Here is a 22,236-nt window from a genome sequence, read left to right as displayed (position 1 = left end):
TTTTTATGGTAGCCTAATCTTCACTAAAATTTTTAGTCCTTAAAAAGCATTAGAAGTAGGTACTTTTAATATTAAATGGTGCTGAATTTGTCAATATCCTTAGTTTCTCCATATGTCTTAAGTACATTTTCTAATATCAGATTTTTTTCATATCCTCAACTTATAAAATTACGATAATACATAGAATTGAATATGAAATTTAGGTATTAAGCCAAGCACCGGGGCATCTTTGGGGGTTTATTGCCAGGCTAGTGATGAATGTGTGTTCAACTATCTAGAAAGGCTCAGTTAAAATATTTTTTGCCTCGGCTGTTTGGAGTAATAAGTCATGTACCTGACAGTTAATCCAAAAGGCTATATGTATAAAGCTAAAAACGTTATAGGTCTTACAGAAAAGTGATGGGTAACATTCTGAAGCTAGGACATTTAAAAGAAACGGGAATACCCAACCACATTTTCTTTCTTTTTCTTGTAGTATGCCATGTCGTCTAAGATATGGCGATTTAAACTTTAAAAACTTATTCATCTTCATTTGTAGCGTTCTAGGGGTATTTTTATTTTCTTCTTTACTCACTCTTATTGTTTCTATATATTTTGTCTTCCCGTCACCTTCTATGTCCCTTTGGGTGCGATTGTGTAATTTTTTACTATATGCATCATTTCCCTTCAAAACTTTAACTGCGTGTGACATCGCTTCCAGACGGTTGATCTAAGCTAGTTGCCAACTTATACACAATATAATAAAAAGTGATAAAAAAAAAACAACAATTTCCCCTTATTATGAACCCTACTCTTCCATAATGACATTACCATAGACTTCATTATGAGGACATTACTCTCTGAGAATTTTTGTCAGGCCACAGGTCTCTCTCTCTCTCTCTCTCTCTCTCTCTCTCTCTCTCTCTCTCTCTCTCTCTCTCTCTCTCTCTCTCTCTCTCTCTCTCTCTCTCCGGCATCTTTGATAATAATGGCAGATTGGAGGCAAACAAGGTTATACAAGGTAATGAGAGACAACGGCACGAAATCCGCCTGTAAAACGATAGGGCTCGATGTCAACAACGTGTCAGAAAAAGCCGTCTCGATCGAGGGAGGATCCTCTTTACACGACTCTAGATAAAAGCTCCTTTACAGGAAGTCAAGATTTCAGATTGGACAATTATTATCATTGTTTCTCTCTAGCTATATAGCTTTCTCGTGAAATTCCAATTGTTTTAAATCTACCAATTAATCAATTTTCTTGTGTATGTTGAATTTCTTACACCCAAAATGATAAGGTTTATGATCAGCATCATCAAAAGACAATGAAACTTATCGAGAAAATTTAATGAATGAATGATTTGAAGTTCTCTGGCATCCTGACATGGAAGGAACATTTAATGATTATTACCATAACTGTACAGAACATCATTTCATTAACTTTATAATAACTTATTTAATACTTGAATGCAGATTATAATTTTGAACATCTCTCATAACCCAATTCAGAATAAACCAATTCCTCGATTAATGAATACAAAACTCCGGAGACATTGTGACATTTTTGTCTCGAATAATTTTCATTAGAGCTCGGAGCAATTAAGTTTCTCTTTGATGCACACTAAACATCGTTTTTAGAATTTGCCTTAGGGGAAAAATTAACAAAATAAACTAGGGGAAAAATTTTAACGTTAAACGATACGCAAACATTTTCCTTAAGGGTTCAATTAAGTGTTGTACACTTTTTCTTTTTTTCATTTCTTCTTCTTCTCCTGTTGCTAACAAGTTTAACTTCTATTGCATCTTTCTCTCTTTCTCTCTGCACCTGTTGATTTTGTCAAGTATTTTGTACTTGAACACTGTCTTTTTTTCACACGTAACCTTTTAACACAATTTGTTCCTCACATATGTGTAGATTATATCTTGATTGTATATTGTCACTTGCATATCACTTCCATTGTTATTGAATCCTGATGGCTTAATCTTACTTTACATTGAGGGCTGCAACACCTACGAGATTTATTGTATACATTCTTTATTTGTTTAGAGAATCATATCTTCATCTTCTTATAAAGCCTTAATTTCATCCATCCTGATACCAAGCGTAAGCTTGTTATACAATCTTGGGGACACATATTTGAAAGCTCTAGAACCTACAATCTAGGTGCATCTTTGTTCAAATAAAGTTCATGAACAAATTTGTTAAACATCAAGTAAAATTTGGATGCCACATTTGTCCCTATCCATAATTTCCAGTATATCAATCATAACAAAACATATAGCTTTCTCAGTAAATTATCTGTCTGCTAACCTGTTAATTGGCAATGCTTCGTTTCTTCTCAAGTGACTATCTAGTTGTTCAAAAATTACTTGCTCTTAGCACTTTCGACACCTAGGGTAGATTAAGAATAGGTATGTATGAACTTAAGTCCCGGTAATCGAGAGCATGTTTCAGAATAATTCTGAAATTACACCAATTTTTAGTGACACTATAGCCACCTTATCAGTTTCAAGATACACTCGTTGATATGCACTAGAATTCACATTAAAAAAAAATGTGAATTCAGTCACAAAATTTTTTTCCTTTGCCCTCTTAATATAAACCTGATAATATTGGTATTTATTACGTAGTTAAATTTCGTTAATGTTATGTGTACGTACTTTTGACCTACTCCCGCTTACATTTCTTAGGTCTTTTTTTCTCTCTTTTTCTCTAAACTATCTACATCGAACCCAGATTTGTCCTTTATATTTTTTTTTCATCAACGGGCATATGTTATCATACTAATTTTAATTCCCTCTATTGCACAGTTATAAGGCAATCAACGCATAGAGAGTCTTTTAATCATAAGTTTCTATGACCACTGGGAATATTGATAACATTTATTTTTATAGTAACTTCATCAATAAACACACACTGAGAGAAACTGAGAACTTAGTAACATCATCAGTAAACACACACCGAGAGAAACTAGATTTATTTTTAGAACTAATTTTCTTTAAACACACCTATCACGTAACTGTGATCTACAAGTTATAAGTTTATTCACTTGAAAAATTGTGGACTTCTCCACACTAGTATATGATACTATATTATTCATCTCATTAAAGAAAACTAATTTCAGTGTATGCCAAGTCAAAGTTGTAGTTAGTAATAATAAGAATAACAAACACACAAGTTCACTAAGGCAACAGCGTCAAGATTTGATGCGCCATCCCCTAAAGATTAAAATCTCCACAGAACCAATTTCATGTCAATCATCTAAATGCACATATTAAATTTATCTAAAAGACACTTACATTTGTTCTTGGAGGTTTGTAAACTTACTAAATTAGATTTTCTTTCAGTTTAGTGTGTGAAATTTATTTCAATATATTTAATTATTTTTTTCAGTTTAGGGTGTAAAATTTATTCCAAAGTATTTAATACTTGTTACAGTAGCTCCTTTTAATATCTCATGATGAGAATAGCCTATGAGAACAAAATTTCTACCTACCCCAACCTACTCCTTGGGACAGTAATCAGCAATTTTCCTTATAATTAGGTCTATAGAGCACACCTTCTACAGTGTTATTATATAGACTAAGAAAAAAAATGGTAAAATTCAGAATATCTAAATACCTTAGAATATCCAATGCTTTGATAAAAGCTTGAAACAATAGTAACAATAAAAATTCATGATTACCGATGTAAGAAGAGAGAAAACCTTTATGAAAATATTAATTATACTGTACTGTATATTGAACATCATTCTGTTGTAAATATAATAGCACCTCCTAAATGTAGAATAAAAGAGGGGGAATCTCAACTTAGCAACTAAAATCGACCATACATACATATATATATATATATATATATATATATATATATATATATATATATACATATATATATTTATATTACAACTTGCTAAGCTACAACCCTAGTTGGAAAAGCAGATTATAAGCCCAGGGCTGCAATAGGGTAAATAGCCCAGTAAGGAAAGGAAACAAGGAAAAATAAAATATCTTAAGAAGAGAAACAAAATTAAAATAAATATCTCCTATTTAAACTATTAAAAACCTTAACAGAACAAGATGAAGAGAAATAAGATAGTGTGCCCGAATGTACCCTTAAGCAAGAGAACTCTACCCCCAAGACAGTGAAAGACCATGGTACAGAGGCTATAGCACTACCCAAGACTAAAGAACAATGGTTTGATTTTGGAGTCTAATTTGTTGATTGCGTTTTCTGTAATTAGTTATATCCACTATTCCTAATTCAACAATTAATGTGTTAATGTGAAACTGACAGTTGTGTTGTTTTCCCTGGAGTACTCTCGTAGCATAGGGAATTGTACAAATTAAAATGAGGGCCTTTTGTACCGTGGCTTCGTAATTATTCAATTTTGTCCTAAAAGTCATATTTTGATTAACAATATCGGATTAAGCGATAAATAATGCTAAAACAAAGCTCTTTCTTCCATACTCGATATGGAGTCGATAAAATATTTCTTCCTATCTGGATCTACAGCATGTGATTTCATTCAACTTATTAATGGGAGTCTTGTGGGAACAAATTTCTGGTAATAATTTCAGTCTTCCGGAAGGGTTTTAAACGTTATAGATGCTGTCTGAGCTAAGATCTGGCACTAATTTTAGTCTCTCTTTGTGCATATACACCGTCATTACTACGAGCAGAACTACATGGAGGATCATCTAAAGAACAAAGATCGACTGGAACAGGAATGGATTGCCCTCTGTGCCTATGAAGCAGAACCCTGTGCCACTAACACTGCCATGAAGGTTTGTTACTATCCTTACCCATACTTAAGTATTTAACAGTATTTGTGTCATTGTTACCAAGAGCATTTTTATGGTACATGCATATTTGTTATAACCTTTAACATTGAATAGTAGCTATTTTTACTAGTTTATATATATATATATATATATATATATATATATATATATGTGTGTGTATATATATATATATACTGTATATATAAATATATATATAATGTCTTTAATTTCTAAAGTAATCGTTCTATTATATATTTGCTACTCATATTTCAGGTTTTAACCTCTCGTCCTAATTATAAGCAATATTTACCATATTTTAATAACATTTTCTAGTTTGTTTTAAACGATATATTGTATGGTAGTAAGTAATTTTAATGTATATTACTATTATTCAACCATACAGCCTTTTCTCATTTTCAGCAACCGGTGCTCATATTGTCGCTTCTTCCCATTGCATCTTGTACATTTCCCCTTTCTGGTTTAGAGTCGTTACAAGTAAAACTTTGCTCATTACTTCTGTTAGTTATAAATTTTTCTCATACAGTTTTAATGAAAGTACAATAGTTATCTAAAGTAGAGAAGAAAATGTTGTCTCTCACTTAGATTTTATTGGACCTATTTATTCATTTTCATAAAATTTAATTATAAGAGAACAAAAATCTATCTCAAATTTTATTTCAAAACTTTCTGTCTGTCTTTCTTCTTACCATTTATGATTTTATCTCTATGTCTTTGCCTCAAACAGACAAACAATACAAAATTTCTCTTTCACACTGACTATTGGCAATCTCTCTCTCAATTTTCTACCCTCAAATGATCTTTCTGACATTTGCAGCCCGAGAACAACAAAAAGAATCGCTACCCAGACTCCGTTCCTTACGACCACAACAGGGTCATACTCAACTCCCATGCTAATGTGAATGGATCAGACTACATCAACGCATCTTCCATCGTAAGTATATGAATAGGTCTGCTACTTTAAACCCCCTAAACTTTTGAGCTGAAATTGAAGTTACCGCACGCATAACCACCCACACATATATATACTAAGTTTAATTTACCGCTTTCAAATTCTTATTAAAAATACGTTGAATAGGATGGGTTGAACATAATACCCTTCCTTTCTTTCCCTTATACAGAAAAATTCAATATTTGGCATTTGATTATTCACAATAAAAATAACTTTTGAAAATATACCGACGGATAACAAAATAATTTTTACTCGTTTCAATAACTTTTGAAAATATACGGCCGGATAACAAAAATAATTTTTAATAGTTTCAAATACAAAACAATTGTCTTCTTCACTTTTAAAACAATGTAAAAATAATCAAAACAATGCCATACACCCTCCAAGTCCATATATTAAAAGCCCTTCTTATAATGGTAGAATATTTTCCATCGTAACAACTTAATCCATGCGCTTCGTCCACCTTGGAGCAGACTGATCACGATCCCAGAAATCCAGCCTACATTGCCACCCAAGGACCCCTCAACACCACGGCAGCCGACTTCTGGCAACTGGTCTGGGAACAAGGGAGCGTCGTCATCGTTATGCTCACAAGGTTGACGGAGAACGGACTGGCATTCTGTCATCGGTATTGGCCTGAGGAAGGTAGTGATCTGTACCACATTTATGAGGTGAGACATCAGAAAAAAAATATAAATATATTTCTTTAGTCTTGGATCATATCTATGAAACGAGATTGGTGAAACCCAAGCTTGTCACGTGTATAATGTTAGTGGAAATTCCTTTGTGCCATCTATGAAAGAAGAGATTTCTAAAACAAGTTCTCTGCCACATCTATATGGTGAGAAAATACTGAAACAAATTGTCTTCCACATCAGTGAGGCGATTGTTTCTGTTTTTTTTTTTTTTTATTGAAGAGGTACATTCCATCTACTGAACAACATTTGTGATAGGAAACTGTTAAAAGTAACAAATTATTTATCTATTACTTTTTCTGAAAATTGTGAGCTATTTATTCCAACAATTCCAAGAGGTACTGGAAATGAAAGACCACTACAATATATGCTCCCAATACAAATCTTTTGGTTAAAAATAAGTAGGCTATTAATAATCTCTTAGTATTCCAGGTATTCAGAGATCAAATTTCTTACTTCAAAATTGTGACTTCAATTATATCAATCTTAAGTGAAAGCTTTTTTTTTTTAAACTCATCACACTCTCAAGGTATTCTTGAAAAGAAACTTGTCAAGTATTGCAGCAAAGGAATATCATATTAAATTTTGTTCTTTAAATATGACTTAAACCTCTTTTCCCTGACATGACATTTCCTTCCACATCTCATGGGTATAATGTATATTTCTAAATGTTGTCGCTCGCCAGTTATTCTATAAAAAGAAAATTACTTTTAGTAGAGTTTAAAATAAGATTCATAGTCAAAGGTATACTCTAGTCCCCCTTGAATTCAACTTTTTCTCTTGGAGAAGTCAAGTGTATATTAAAGTATGAAATGTAATTTCACTAAAAAAATTCAAACTAACTATTCTATTCTAACAGGTCCACTTGGTCTCGGAACACATCTGGTGCGACGATTACTTGGTTCGCTCATTCTATCTTAAGAATGTAAAAACAGGAGAGACTCGTACTGTCACCCAGTTCCACTTCCTGTCCTGGCCAGATTCTGGTACCCCAGCGTCAACTAAGGCACTACTTGAATTTAGGAGGTGAGTACAAGATATCGAGCTGACTATCCACAAATCTTAATGAATGAACCTTTAATTATACTACTGATATTTTAGACAAATTCTATATAAGCATCTACATTAGAAATTAGGAATAACTGCGCACAGAACCAGTTGAAAAGGGGTTTCTATGGCAGAATATAAATAAGGATGTCAAATGAGGTAAAGGCTAGATAGTTGCCAGCAAAATCAAATAAATTGGACGTCAAAGGAGATAGAAAAACAGCCACAGAACTAATGGATATGACATGATTACGATAAATTAGAATTCCATTATTATTACCACTTGGAGACGTACCGCACAGATGAAGAAGTTAAGTTGCCTAAGGTCGCCCTTTGGGAGATAATTGAAATACTGTACTTTAAAATACAGAATACTAACAAAATCCCCATTATACTACTGAACAAAATTATTATTCTCACCAACCAACCAACCATTACATCTGATACTCCTTAATTTACACTACTTATAATGAAAGTATTTGCAAACTTCATTTTTCCAAGACCCAAAAACTCCCAGCGTAACAGCTCAAGAAAGTTTATAACGCTAAGTAGTATTTTAAAATTCGAAGAAGGTCAATTGAGTCTACAGCTTAGACAAGGCTATGTAACCAAGCACTACAGCGTTTGCACTTTCCCTCACATACCCTTCGTTTTCTTTTAAGGGTAAGCACGTCACTTTTTAGTATATTCACATCTGTAATAAGGAAACAGGAAGAAACGGAACTACAGGCTGCTGATACAGAGCCCGTGCCTTGTACTGGGTGAGGTATATCTCAAAGTAACAAACGTAGGAAAAAGAACCCAGTGAAAAGTTGGATGTTATAATAGATCTTATATCTATATCGGGATTAAAGTAAAAATGTTCTGACGGCAACAGCTGATGAATAACCACACAGTACATCCAGGCACTATGGCATCCCTGCAGAACGTTACAGGTGGTAGAATTATGTAAATACTTCAGAAGCCTTGAAAAATATGGTTCATTACGATATTTATTATTTTCACGGTCTAGAATTTAACGCCTGCCAGGCTCTTCTCTTGCTTACTTCATTCTGTACGTTCGACCAAACAAGTATGTGCAATTTAAAAACTAATTCTAATTTAAATAACGTAAAATCATTTCAATATCGCATGACTGAACTTAAAGAAAAAAAAAATAAGCAATCCTCGTAAAATAATCGTATCCTGTTATATGGCTCTCGTTTCTGTTTTGTGTACAAAAATATACTACACCTTTTTACTATCAGCTGTAATTTAATAATAATATTTTTGGAAAACGTCCTACACGGTTTGTGAACACAAGACTAATCCCTTCAGTCAATCAAGATCTTAAATGAGCGGTGAGCTACCTTTGCAATAAATGGTAGGCATACTATAGATTGTATGCCCTGTTTTTGGACAAAATTCCACTTCATAGAAGATAAAAGAAAATAGTTTTGAAGTCTTAAGTGAACCCTTCGGGTGGCTGGTTTCCTGGTCCTTACAATATTGATAAGCGAGTAGTGGATTTAGACAGCTATCAAAATAGTCATCTTTTATATTTTTTTTTTCTTTAAAGAATGCTGCCATGAAACCTCATTAACAGATGCTGCAATCAAATTAAATTTTGAAGCTATCAGAAGATGGCGTACTAAAAACGCATTTGAATTCAAAACATAATAAAACGTATTTTGACGAAGGCTATATTTCTTAAGGGCATTAGTCCCTAAAATGCTTGGCTATATTTCTTAAGGGCATTAGTCCCTAAAATGCTTCGGTATAAATGGGCGAAAACATAAAAATCCAAGATAATAATGCTATCTCACACTCCACTAAGACATTATCAACAAAAAGCATTTCGTTATCTTGACGCCAGAGTATCGAATTACTTGGTTTCTTTTTACAGTTTGCACGGCCTACTTTAATGGTATTTATCACTATATGATTTTGATTATGAATTAAACTAAACTTAGGGGGGGAAATTGTGGAAAACTAATATTCTTATCATAATTTCCTCATTTCCAACGATTTAGTCCACAAAGTACCATTAAAGAATTTATATAATTTTTTCATTGAAAAATTTCGAAATTTTCAACATATTTAAAAAAAATCTGTTACTAATCCATTAATTAGATAAAAAATATACAATTACATATACATAATTTTCAATATTGATTATTCCCTTGAGAGAATGAAAAAAGTGAAGTTTGTTATCATAAGGAAAACTAATCCGAAAGAGTAAAATAGCATGACCCCAGAAAATTGCGTGTGAAGAAATCAGCGAAAAATCAAATTGTTTATAATCTATCTATTACCTTGAAAAGGGTTATTTTTCCCCCCGCCAACAGCTGAAAGCAACGACCACTACATCTGTCACAGTAGAACCAGAGGAATTGGAAGCCTTTGAGATTTATCATCGGCTGCTGGCGTAGTGGAGAGCTCATCGCCCGTTCATCATTTTTGTGATTTTTGCAATTGTGTGCTGTAGAGAATTGCATAGTCACAAAAGTGATGGATGTGCACTGAATAATTCGCCAACACCTCGGTACCCTTCGTTGGATGTGTACCTATCATAAGTCGTCCGTAATGTGCTCTCTCTCTCTCTCTCTCTCTCTCTCTCTCTCTCTCTCTCTCTCTCTCTCTCTCTTTGGATGTGTATCTATCGTTAGCCGTTCGTAATGTGTTCTCTCTCTCTCTCTCTCTCTCTCTCTCTCTCTCTCTCTCTCTCTCTCTCTCTGGATGTGTACCTATCGTTAGCCGTTCACAATGTGCTCTCTCTCTCTCTCTCTCTCTCTCTCTCTCTCTCTCTCTCTCTCTCTCTCTCTCTCTCTCTCATGGTGTCATTTCGCAAGTTCGAGAAAGAGCAATTATGGAATTATTAATATTTTTAGTTTTAAGTTCGTCTGTGGAGTAATTTTATTATCAAGGTAATAAAGAAATGTTATTCTATTTTTTTTACAGGAAGGTGAATAAATCATACAGAGGTCGATCCTGTCCCATCATCGTACACTGCAGGTGAGTCTCTCTCTCTCTCTCTCTCTCTCTCTCTCTCTCTCTCTCTCTCTCTCTCTCTCTCTCTCTCTCTCTCCCCGGAAGAGTTGCTAACAGAATTAAATAATTACTGTATTGAGGACAAATAAATACTAGTAATGTCGTAAATTATTAAAATTAAGCAGATTTTTTTTTATCAATTGCTGTCCTTTCAAAAGCATTCTATGAAGGGGGTTGTTATTTAATTAGCTGTCATTGAAGTGTGTTGGTAACTCACCAATTAATGTCAATGAGGGGAAAGATAATTGCATTCATAACCAGGACTTCTTATTTCACTAAAAAAAAAAAAATGAAGGATATAACTGAACTGATTCAACGGATTTCAAAGGTTCCCCGCAAATTTTTTAGATACTCTTATTTCCATTTTTTTTATATTTTGGAAGAGTAGAGATCAATAGAGTTTGCTCTAAACCTAACGACGAAGGACGCAATAGACAGACTGCCTTCTAAATAGAGAAGGGTTATAATACCGGAAAATTATGAAGATAATTTCAATGTATTACTGTCGGAAAGAAATATTGTAATACAAGTAAATGCCAAACCCAGGATACAAACACCGGCTCATTTATTTTCTGTAGATATTCCATTTTATCAATACAAAACCCGCTGGAAATTTTCAACAATTTCACGTTAATAATTAAATATTTGCCTCCCAACAATAAAAATGTTTGACAAAATATTGAGATTATAGTTTATCATTCTAATCTTTGAAAATATAGTTCGTTTGATTCACTGTCATTTTGCAGAAAATTAATTAGACATCTAGATTATAAATCTGTTATACATCATAATTCTAATGTTTTATATTATTATTACTAGCCATTCCACAACTCATAATTGGAAAAGCAGAATGATATAACCCTATAGGCTCTAACAAGCCAAGTAGACCAATGCAATAAAACCTGGATATATATATATATATATATATATATATATTATATATATATATATATATATATATACATATATATAAATAGAGATATAAGAGTGGTAAACTGCTAAGTACTTATCGCATAAACTACGAGACTGGAGTTATGTCAAGTTCAGAAAGTTCCACCGATTTCATCCAATGTACTTCATTTAAAAAGAAATTGGTCACCACCCGAATAAAACTTCTGGAATACTATGTAGTATTGCACCTTGTAAACGAAAAGGTAGGACTGTTAGAATTTATTGCATCTGCATACTTGCCACTGCGTATTAGATTATATGGTTATCAAAGATACTCTGTATTATGGAAAGCAAATTGAACGGCTGTTATAGGAATTAATATATAAATAAAGGAAAATTTAAATAATAGATGAAATGGCAAAATAAAAGAATTTAAAAACCTAAAAAGTAATTCAGAATTTTTAAAATGACTACTATTTTACTTTACAAAATGGGCGAAGCCGATAATTCTACCCAGATACTTTAATAATTTTCATGGAACCAGTCATCAATTGCAACGGAAATTTCCAAGTATGAATGCCTACATAATTTCCTTCAATATCACTGACCAGTGGAAATATCGCTTACTTGATATAATAAAAATGCTTCTTGTTCAAATCTTGTAAGTATTAAATATACGATTCTCTGATACTATTACTATAATAGTAATAAGTTCGTTTAAGATGGAAGTTTCGATTTACACAAAGCGTTTTCCCTTACTGGTGGTTTTCTCTTGAAGTCCGTGAGTCTCTTCAGAAGACCTGTCACAAACATCATTATACGATTATGAACTGCCTTGACCTCGGTACTTTTACTATTCCCTCATTGGAAATGATTCAATGTTAATTTTATAAATATGTTTTTCTCACGAGATTCAAAGTAAAACATGAGAAACGCGTGAAATTTAATATGATGTGAACATACGCATATAGCACTTGAATACGCTCTCGTATTTTTCAAATTCAACCATATAAGGTCAGTTCCTTAAGAGTATAACGGTTGCAACTTTTATGTCATATACCTTCGGCTCTAAAAAAATGAATTTTTCCTCCGTTTTCTTAATGAACAAAATACCTTTTGCTATTCCATTTCTTTCCACCTGAAAGAATCCACTTGTGTATGTACGTGAGCAACATCCATCTGGTGTCAAATGTCAGCCTCTTCATCTTGTTTATCGGACTCTGACAAAAGGAGTGGACGTCATGTGGCTTTTGGAATTCTTATTACAGTATCACTTTGTCGGGGAAAAAATAGGGAATTCTCATATAAGACTATTATCGCCTTTAAAATTGGAAGAAAAAAAAATTAAATACATATAACTCCCCTCCCCTGGGTGGGAAATATCTTTGCCTCAGCATCACAACTCTCCTAACGACACATACACACACAGATATATATATTTATATATATATATATATATATATATATATATATATATATATATATATATATATATATATATAATACACAGTAGATATAGATATATGTGTGTATATATTTCTCTCAGGGGGTCTTTCATCTTTCTCTGCGCACTGAATGGTAGCAGTCTTTCCTAATTTGCATCGCCTATTTACCAAGTAAAGTTGCAAAACCGAAAACTATATTCCCTGTCTTTACTGTGAAAAAGGCATAAATTCAACAAAAATCTCCGAGACGTCATTTTGTAAGTCTCTCTCTCTCTTCTTTAACAACCGTGGTACAGCAGCTTATTTTTCGTCCCTAGTCTTCCATAATCCGGCCTCTTATAAAAGCTAGGTTAAACACAAACAATGATTTTATTGTCAGCCCAATTACTCGCAGGTCAATTAAAGTTCTCTGAAGTTTCTCATAATCCCAAAGAAAATTAAAAAGGATCGTCACACCAAAGGGATAGGTAATGACATAAGATAATGACGATGATGAATGGTGTTTCTGAGAGAGAGAGAGAGAGAGAGAGAGAGAGAGAGAGAGAGAGAGAGAGAGAGAGAGAGAGAGAGAGAGAGAGAGAGAGAGAGAGAGAGAGAGAGAGAGAGAGAGAGTCTTTCAACAAAGCATTCTCGTATACAAAAGAAAAGACTTCTTCATAAATTTTGTTCACGAGTGTTAGTCTTAGAAAATTAGTTTTAATTAGCCACCTTACATGCCTAAAAAAATATTCATTTAGGTTGGAAAGGAGCATGTGGAGGGGAAGGGATAACGCCCTGTGAAGGATGGGGGGGGGGGGGAGGGACGGGAGGGAATAGTGCCAAGGGTTAGAGGTCTTCATAATTAGTGATGAGAAGATGAGGGACTTGAATAGCGATGACGCCTTCTAATCTTCACACACGGGCTCCAAACTCTTGGCGACGCTATTCCGGTTGTTATGGTAACCAACAGCCTCCTTACAGACGATCATAAAGACATCAGCGCACGCCCGCGCACTCACATACACATAAAGGCTCTCATACAAAACAGGTCCTTGGGACATTGATTTTACACGTACGTAATTCAACTCGAATTTCTATTCGAGAATACCACTAAATATATACATGCTTCGCACGGAAACATCAATACATCAAAAAGTTTATAAATTTTTTTCCATGACTGGCTATAGGTCAAGACACATGAACTTTTGTATGTAAGTGCATGGCTATTCCGATATGAAAAAATGTTGGACAACTAAAACAAGTATTACTTATGAGTATTGAACATGGGTATTGCACAGGAAATATAATTTGTTTTCTTTTGATTTTTTGCATTGACATCTATATATATATATATATATATATATATATATATATATATATATATATATATATATATATATATATATTTAAACTCCCAATAATGTGTTCTATTAACACATTATTATTATTATAACTTGGTAAGCTACAGCCCTAGTTGGAAAAGCAGGGTGCTATGAGGCCGGGGGCTCCAACAGGGAAAATAGCCCAGTGAGGGAAGGGAACAAGGGGAAATAAAATATTCTAAGAAGAGCAACAATATTAAAATAAATATCACTTTATAAACTATAAAAAACATGAGGAAGATCAATGAGATATAAGATAGAACAGTGTGCCCGAGTGTACCCTCAAGCAAGAGAACTCTAACCCAAGACAGTGGAAGACCATGTTACAGAGGCTAAGGCACTACCCAAGGTTAAGAGAACAATGGTTTGATTTTGGAGTGTCCTCCTAGAAGAGCTGCTTACCATAGCTAAAGAGTCTCTTCTACCCTTACAAAGAGGAAAGTGACCTCTGAACAATTACAGTGCATTAAGAAGAATTGTTTGGTAATCTCAGTGTTGTCAGGTGTATGAGGACACAGGAGAATATGTAAAGAATAGGCCAGACTATTCGATGTGCGAGTGTGTAGGCAAAGGGAAAATGAACCGTAACCAAAGAGAAGGATCTAATGTAGTACTGTCTGGCCGGTTAAAAAACCCATAACTCTCTGGTGTTAGTATCTCAACGGGTGGCTGGTGCCCTAGCCAACCTACTACGTTTAAGAGCCTGTTAGTTCCTATTACAATTATCCTTCACGGTTATAAACATTACCACATTAACTGGTTCGCAAATCTATAAAGGGGGCTAATCCCCTGCAAAACGAATAACTCTACATGCACTGGAACATTAGCCTGTTTTTAGAATATTCTCGCTTCCGTGATCCAAACGGACCCTTTACTCAAATACTTCCGTGTCTCTATCTATCCAGAACTCTTTAGGTTTTCTTCTCCTTCCTGCCTATCTTCCCAAAGAATCAATTTGTTTACCTACGCTATTCATCCTCTGAATTCAACTAAAACATCTAGAAAATCCAATTCCCCCTTTTCCCGATGTTAACCTTTTAATCACTTCAATATCATATCTCTCATCTTTCCAACCTTACTCTATAAAGAAAATGCAAAAATATTTCTTTTCAAATGCCTTTTTTGACTAAGATACTACTCTCAAGATAGTAGATATAAAAAGGGCATCAGTGCAATTTTTAATTAAAACAAGCCAGTTTCTATACTTGTTCATAACAATTCGAGAGACGTTGCAAATCAAATGCAGTATTTTAAATATATATTCTTCAACCAGGAATAAAGCATGTCTGTAAAAACAAATAGTCAGAACGTCTCCGCTTTCTAATTTTCGGGAATATATGGAGGGAAGAACTAGTAGTTATCTCTCAAATTAGGTATCCACTGAATTCTATAACGGAATATGGTCTACATTACTTTAAATTAAGTAGGTGATTTTTATTACTAGATTAAATATAGTCTGTAAAATATTTTACAAATGTTAGGTATATTATGATAATTATGAAATTCGATGAAACTAGCCTTTGCTTAGATGTGATTCATTTTGCCCTATTTATTTGCCCAAAAGAGTCGTCATACCTAATCCACAAATCATGCCTTTACTTCGAGGAGGAGAGTACATTCACATATCTATTTGCCTAAAAATACGCTGTGCCAATCCCTTACAAAAATAAATAAATAAATCAGATATTGGATCCTGTATGGGGGCTTGTCAGCACAAAATAGGTCCTACCAAGTTCATGAGTTTATTATCAAAAATCAAAACTAATTAACTAAATTAATCAGCTAGAAGTTGGTTACACACCGAGGAGGGTCATCTTTTATGCCATTCTTGAGAATTTCAGATCAAATCATTGAAACAAATACTATTGTCCGTTGATACGTTGGCACTTAATTGTTGCTTTCTTTTTAGAAAGAAATAACTTTTTTTCAATTTAAAATTAATAAAAACAAACAAATGCTAAACTTTAATATGTATAAAACCCAGCGAATCTAAATTTAACAAACGAAATTTTATAATTAATAGACTAAAAGACATATTTTTAGTCCCTAAAGCAAATCAGCTGCTTTTGTAGTACAGTAAACTTAATATTAACAGTCCTTTTTCGCAAATTCTTGTAATCTCCTTATAGTAAATATACTGTATATAGTTAAGAATATTTATATAATACATATATTTCTTTTCTACAGCCATAGATATTCTTTAAGAGTAAGTTACAACACGATCCCTAGCCTACCTTTTAATAGAAATTTAACGTTTCTAAAGAATGTTTAGTTCATAAATCAAATTGCCTGGACAGACCTACTCATCATCTCGGCTCAAAGTGCGGTATAATATAAATATATATTTGTTAATGCAGTTATACGTGGTAGGCGAACTACACGCTGGTTGGCGTATTCTCAGCATTCCGTTGCTGTGGATAAGATTGGTATGGTTATCCCAGCCACGTTTGTTATGTCTTGCGGTTGCCGTGGAAACCGGGGGAGGACGACAAGAGAGAGAGAGAGTGAGAGAGGAAAACGCATGAGCATCCATAAACACGTCTTCAAAAGCCGAGAATATATTTTTCAGAATCTTTTCGTAACGTAGGTGAAGTTTTGACGGAAAAATATTTCCTTCTCCGTATTTCACGATACAGTGGTCCGTCCTTACAAAAGGAGATAAACTAAAAAAGATGGTTGAAAATGGTGGCGAGTTGAATAGACTACAAAACAATAGAATAATGCATTAGAGTCAAGAAGGGAAGAGGAAACTCCGGTTGGTGTATTCATGAGCGTAAACAGCTTTTGTGATGGTGGATTGCACGTCTCTTGTTAATAAGAAAAGGTTTAGTTGCCGGAATGGTGGAAGGCAGGATTGTTCACATGTGACTAGAATGCTGTACAGCGTTGACTGTCGGTTCGTCAAAAGGATGCCTACTGTGCATTACAAATCCTTTGTGGAGGGGTTTCATTCCTGCTCTCGAACAAAGTGCAATTATTCAGTAAATCTCAATAACAAATAGCTTTTGTGGTCGTAAAACAACGCTCTTAGAAGTGAGTCTCTTACACACATATGTATAGTTATGTATTTGTTTTTACATACAATAAATATATTCAAAGTCTAAGCCTAAATAATTACATAACACACCACACCAGGCAAACACCTTACCTCATTATTGCTCTTAACTGGTGTAAAGGGGACAGAAGAAGATGCACATGCTTCCATGGCTTTAAATTGAACACAGACTAACATAATAATTGACTTCCAAACTAATGAGTCTCTTGAATATGGAACTCCCACCCTTTCAGTGTTAAAAGAAAAGACATCAATTAAGCATTCTCTCGTGTATTTTTTTTATATTACTCTAGAAACATCCACTAAAACATATCCTCTTAATAATTCATCTACACATTTCCTCCTACATTGCTAAACCACCTCAATCATTATGGTTCATATTTTCACATATGCACCCTAAGATATCACCATTACAATCTCTTTAAGTGCACATTGATTTTGAGACTTGAGTTTATCGAATTCCTGTATATTCTTTTATGTGCATCGTTCTATTTTCATTATGATGAACATTGTCAAGAAATCATTCGTACATTGTAACTACGTTTCTCAAACATTACTCTTGTCTTACATTTTACGTGGATATATTTTTATCTTCTTTGTGCTATCTATTCTTGACACACTTCTTCATCCATTCTCTTCCCTTTTATTACCATTTGTATGTGTAACCCTATCATATCCCATCCTAGGAAAGCGTCCAAAAAGCGATAGTCACCGAGTTCTCAATCCCCTTCCAATCATTATCAGGAAGTTCTTGTATTTCTCCTATCAGTATTCTGTTTTAATTTTCTTTAAATATTAATATTAGTTTCACCGCCCGTGGAAGTAATCAAAATTACGTAAACTTATATAGCAGACTTACATGGAATCAATTACACGTCGAAGCATGAAACTGGAAGTATAAGTAATACAAAATACAAAAATTTGCTCGATTGATAAATATGAACGAAAACAAATAAATGAATATGTATATTCTCAATCGCGGAAACTTAACCACAAAACTGTATAGTTATGAGATACCAAGCAACCAGGAATAGCAATTGCGCAAAATACTTCCAAAAACAGATGCTTAATAATGCAAGGAATAATCTTTAAAAATAAATGGTGTGTAAATGAAAAAGCAGTATCTCTTGAATGCAATTTTGTGCAAATGAAAAAGCAGGATCTCTTGAATACAATTTTATGAAATCAAAAGAGAGCGTGAATTGAAGCTGGAATGCTAGTGTATGGCTAAAGATAGCAAAGAGATTATGGAGAGAACATTGAAAGTATGAAAGTGTGTGTGTGTGTTTGTATGTGCATAGAAAGATGATAATATTTTGAAGAAATTTATTGACCTTTACTCATCATATGATGAGAACGCCAGCTATCTTGTTTTATCATCTCCTAAAGTGTTACTGTATTTCGACTGGCACCTCATTCGTTTGTATTTTCCATTTCCCTGAAATCCATGTAGTATCAATCAAAAGACATGTAATTATTCCTTCTTTAGGACCTTAGGCCCATAGCATGCACTTGAATCATAGCTAAAACTACAGATTTATATATATATATATTATATATATATATATATATATATATATATATATATATATATATATATATATATAAACAATTATTTTTCGATTATGCAGGTATCATTTTCTAAAAGTATATTATTTTAAAATATATTAAAATCCGATATTACAGGTTAAAACAACCCATATTCATTTTGCCTTTTTCTCCCCGACACAGCGACGGCATCGGCCGAACCGGCACCTACTGCTTGATCGACATGGTTTTGAATCGAATGGCTAAAGGAGCGAAAGAGATCGATATCGCAGCCACTCTGGAGCACATTCGGGACCAAAGGCCGCACATGGTGAAGAGCAAGGCGCAGTTCGAGTTCGTGTTGATGGCCGTGGCCGAAGAAGTGCACGCCATCCTGAAAGCCCTTCCCCAATAGCCAACACCCCTTTGATGACGACCCGGCGAGACTACATGGATTTTAAATTTTCATTGAAAAAGGAAGAAAAAAAAATAGATAAATAATACAAACTATGCGGGGGAAGCCCAATGGAAATCACTTATTTCTCTGCAACAGATCATAATAATCCGTCTGGGCTCCCCCATTTCCCCTCACTCAACCCCCCATAATCCTCATTTACACTTGCAGAAACCCCATATAAAAAATTCAATAGCCTATTTAACCATCCCCAGGAACACTTGCCCCCTTTCATAAACTCTACAGACTTAACAGACACCACAACTGGTCGAAATAATCCTTCCAGTAAGGTGGTGTTCCTGTGAACCTTTGCTGAGTGATTAACAATGGTAACGGGGAAATTTGTTTCATGAAAAAGAGTAGAATATACAAGAAGAGATACACCAAGGATTCCCGGTATGTCAATGGTGGTTCCTCTTCGACGGATCTTAGTTCTTCGCGTTTGTTTATTTTCTTTGGTACAGGGACACTAAATTCACTGAGTAAATTAACCCAAAATAAAAAAAATCATTTATTCACAAGCTTGATCCTAAGTGAATCTGTGATTGGCCCTAAGGATAATGGATGGCTTTTTATTGGACGATATATTATACTTACAGGTGTCAGAGGATAATTATATATGATATATATTTTCTTTCAATGTTTCCAAAATATGAGTATATAGGAATATATATATATATAATAAACTACAATTGTGTATAAGTGGTAATTAACACTGTAACGTTGTGTAACATGCAGACGTCCACCAAGTCACACTCAGTTACACAATCTTTAGACATTCATTAATATTATTCAACTAATTGTACTAATGCAGCAGTTTGATAAATAAAAAATAATAAGGAATTCAAATTGGCTTGGCAAACCCTTTGAACATCAAAATCAAATGAAGTCATTGCCTTCAATCCGAAACAAATAACAAAACAAAACAAAAAAGATTAAAAAAGATTTTGTAACTGAGTAAGGTAAATGTACTATTCCATGACCTCTAACTGTCCGCTTTATTTTCTCTATAAAAATGAATCTCCAAAATGAACAAAAAAAGGCCGAAAACGATATAAAAAAAGAATCACAAAAAAATATGACCGCCTTTTTATCCATTGACTGAAAAGCGAAGTCCAGTCCCCCGAGCCTCTTGGCTGGTACTGCCCTCCTCCTCCTCCTCCAAAAATAAGAAGCCTTCTTGGATCCAGCCTCCCAAGAAGGCTTCTCTTAGCCAATCAAGTTCTTCGGTTGGAAGTCTCGCTCAGCCAATGGATTTCGATGTGTTTGCTTTCCTTACCCAATCTCCATTGCCCTCCCTTAAACTTTATCCCCCCCTTCCCTACTTACCTGCCTCCCTCTTGTCTTTCTCCTATGTAGATCATAATGGATAGTGTTGTGATAGAATTAAGGTAAATTATATTGATATATATAAATATATAAATATATATTATGTTATTACCGAGATATGAGATCAAGTGTCCATGAAAAGAAGAAAATCTGTGGAACTGGGAAAATTCTTTTGTCTTCATGGAAACTTTTAATAAAATAGATATAAAACGGAAAAAAAACTTTCATCAAATGTTATTATGGCAGAGAGTACGTTTCTAAAGTTAATAATAAAAAAATAGAAGAAAGATCTTGGAATGCTCGCATCAATGGAAGAAAATAATTTTAAAATGTCACAAAATTTCCAGCGAATAAAAAAAAAAAAATTCTCCTTCTATAGTCTGCAAAAGTAGGAAATTAACACAAGAGGATTCACATGTTCATACCCCTTAGGAAAAAAATATGAATAATAATAATAAAAAAAAAAATCTTTGCAGGGACATCAGCGAGTGTGTGTAGTTCTGTTACATGTCGTTTCTGTACATTAGATTAGTATTATTTTCGTCTCCAAATGCTACAAAATAAGCTCCCTTTGGTTTTCTATTTGCTCTCTGGTACAAAAGAAGATTTTCATCTAATCAACGCAATCATCAGTTATGGTTAATAGTCATATTTTGGTTACATTTATTGCTTAGATATATGAATAAATATATATACATATATATATATTTTCCTTTTGAGTTACACGAACTAGATTTCAGGACTGGAATATGTAGCCTTCATGGTCTTGGATCATAAGGGTGAATGCCCCAGTCATCTCGACGCCAATAAAGTGATTTGGTGGATATGATGTTTTTCAATAACCCCTTTTTCTGTGAATTAATAACTTGTTTGTATTAAGAATTATTGTATAATTATACTTCAAATCCTGGCTGACTCCCCTCTCGGGTTGCAATGCAGGATAATAGACAGAAAAGATCTTATCTAAATTTGGTCAAACTGGCTTTTTTTTCTCTCTCTCTCTTTTCTTTTATAGAGGTACTTAATTTTATAATTGCGCTATTATAAGAAATTAAAAAAATATATATATAAGAATTAGAATTGGCAAATTTCGTGAATAACAATATCTTTTATGATAACGTGGCCGATTAAGCCTTGAACTTTATTGCTCATCCAGGTTAATTTGCATGTTGGCTGCTGTGTTAACGTAGAATAAAATGCAATTATCTGCAAATTGTCTATAGAAAGGGAATCCAATGATTTTGAGAAAAATAAAGAGCCGTGGAACAAGCGTAAAAATTAACGCAAACTAGTATTACTCAGCAAATAAAAAAAAAAATACTCCTGAGGCAGAAATTTCTATTTTAATGTTAGATATATTGCTACATTTTCCTTTGCCAAAGATACGAAAGCTTCCAGTCAGCAAGTCGATTTTCAAGAAATTTCAAAAAAGTCTTTTACTTTGACCACAATCGCGGTTAAAACGTGAAGAGAATTATCAAAACACGTTACCTAAAGTCAAAATTAATAATTCATAACAGCTACAGTTAGCAAAAATCGCTCAACGGACCCTAGTTTCAAGTTTGTACCACTTTTCTAATATTCTTATAATTTAGAAAAAGAAATGATAAAAAAGGTGATAGAAGCGTGTTCAAGAAAAAAAAAATAACGCAGATTACCAAATACTACCTTCAA

At 33.7% G+C, this 22,236-nt stretch overlaps 1 protein-coding gene across 3 annotated transcripts in view; it reads left to right on the top strand.

The window, feature by feature from the left end:
• The window catches only part of IA-2 (tyrosine phosphatase IA-2), a 117,219-nt gene extending 95,833 nt beyond the window's left edge, over positions 1-21,386 (top strand). For 2 of the 3 annotated variants that reach the window (XM_068361221.1, XM_068361219.1), the window contains exons 5-10: positions 4,657-4,761; positions 5,594-5,710; positions 6,199-6,399; positions 7,283-7,449; positions 10,411-10,464; positions 18,984-21,386. In XM_068361221.1, the coding sequence (XP_068217322.1) occupies positions 4,657-4,761; positions 5,594-5,710; positions 6,199-6,399; positions 7,283-7,449; positions 10,411-10,464; positions 18,984-19,194 (855 nt within the window). In that variant the 3' untranslated portion in view covers positions 19,195-21,386. The remainder of the gene's footprint in view (positions 1-4,656; positions 4,762-5,593; positions 5,711-6,198; positions 6,400-7,282; positions 7,450-10,410; positions 10,465-18,983) is intronic. The other variant, XM_068361220.1, reaches the window with a different exon arrangement.
• The last annotated feature ends 850 nt before the right edge of the window (positions 21,387-22,236 follow it).

Source organism: Palaemon carinicauda, chromosome 37, assembly GCF_036898095.1.
Source record: "Palaemon carinicauda isolate YSFRI2023 chromosome 37, ASM3689809v2, whole genome shotgun sequence".
NCBI lineage: Eukaryota > Metazoa > Arthropoda > Malacostraca > Decapoda > Palaemonidae > Palaemon > Palaemon carinicauda.
The sequence above is the reverse complement of the archived record's forward strand: the minus strand, read 5'-3'. Positions and strand labels throughout refer to the sequence as shown.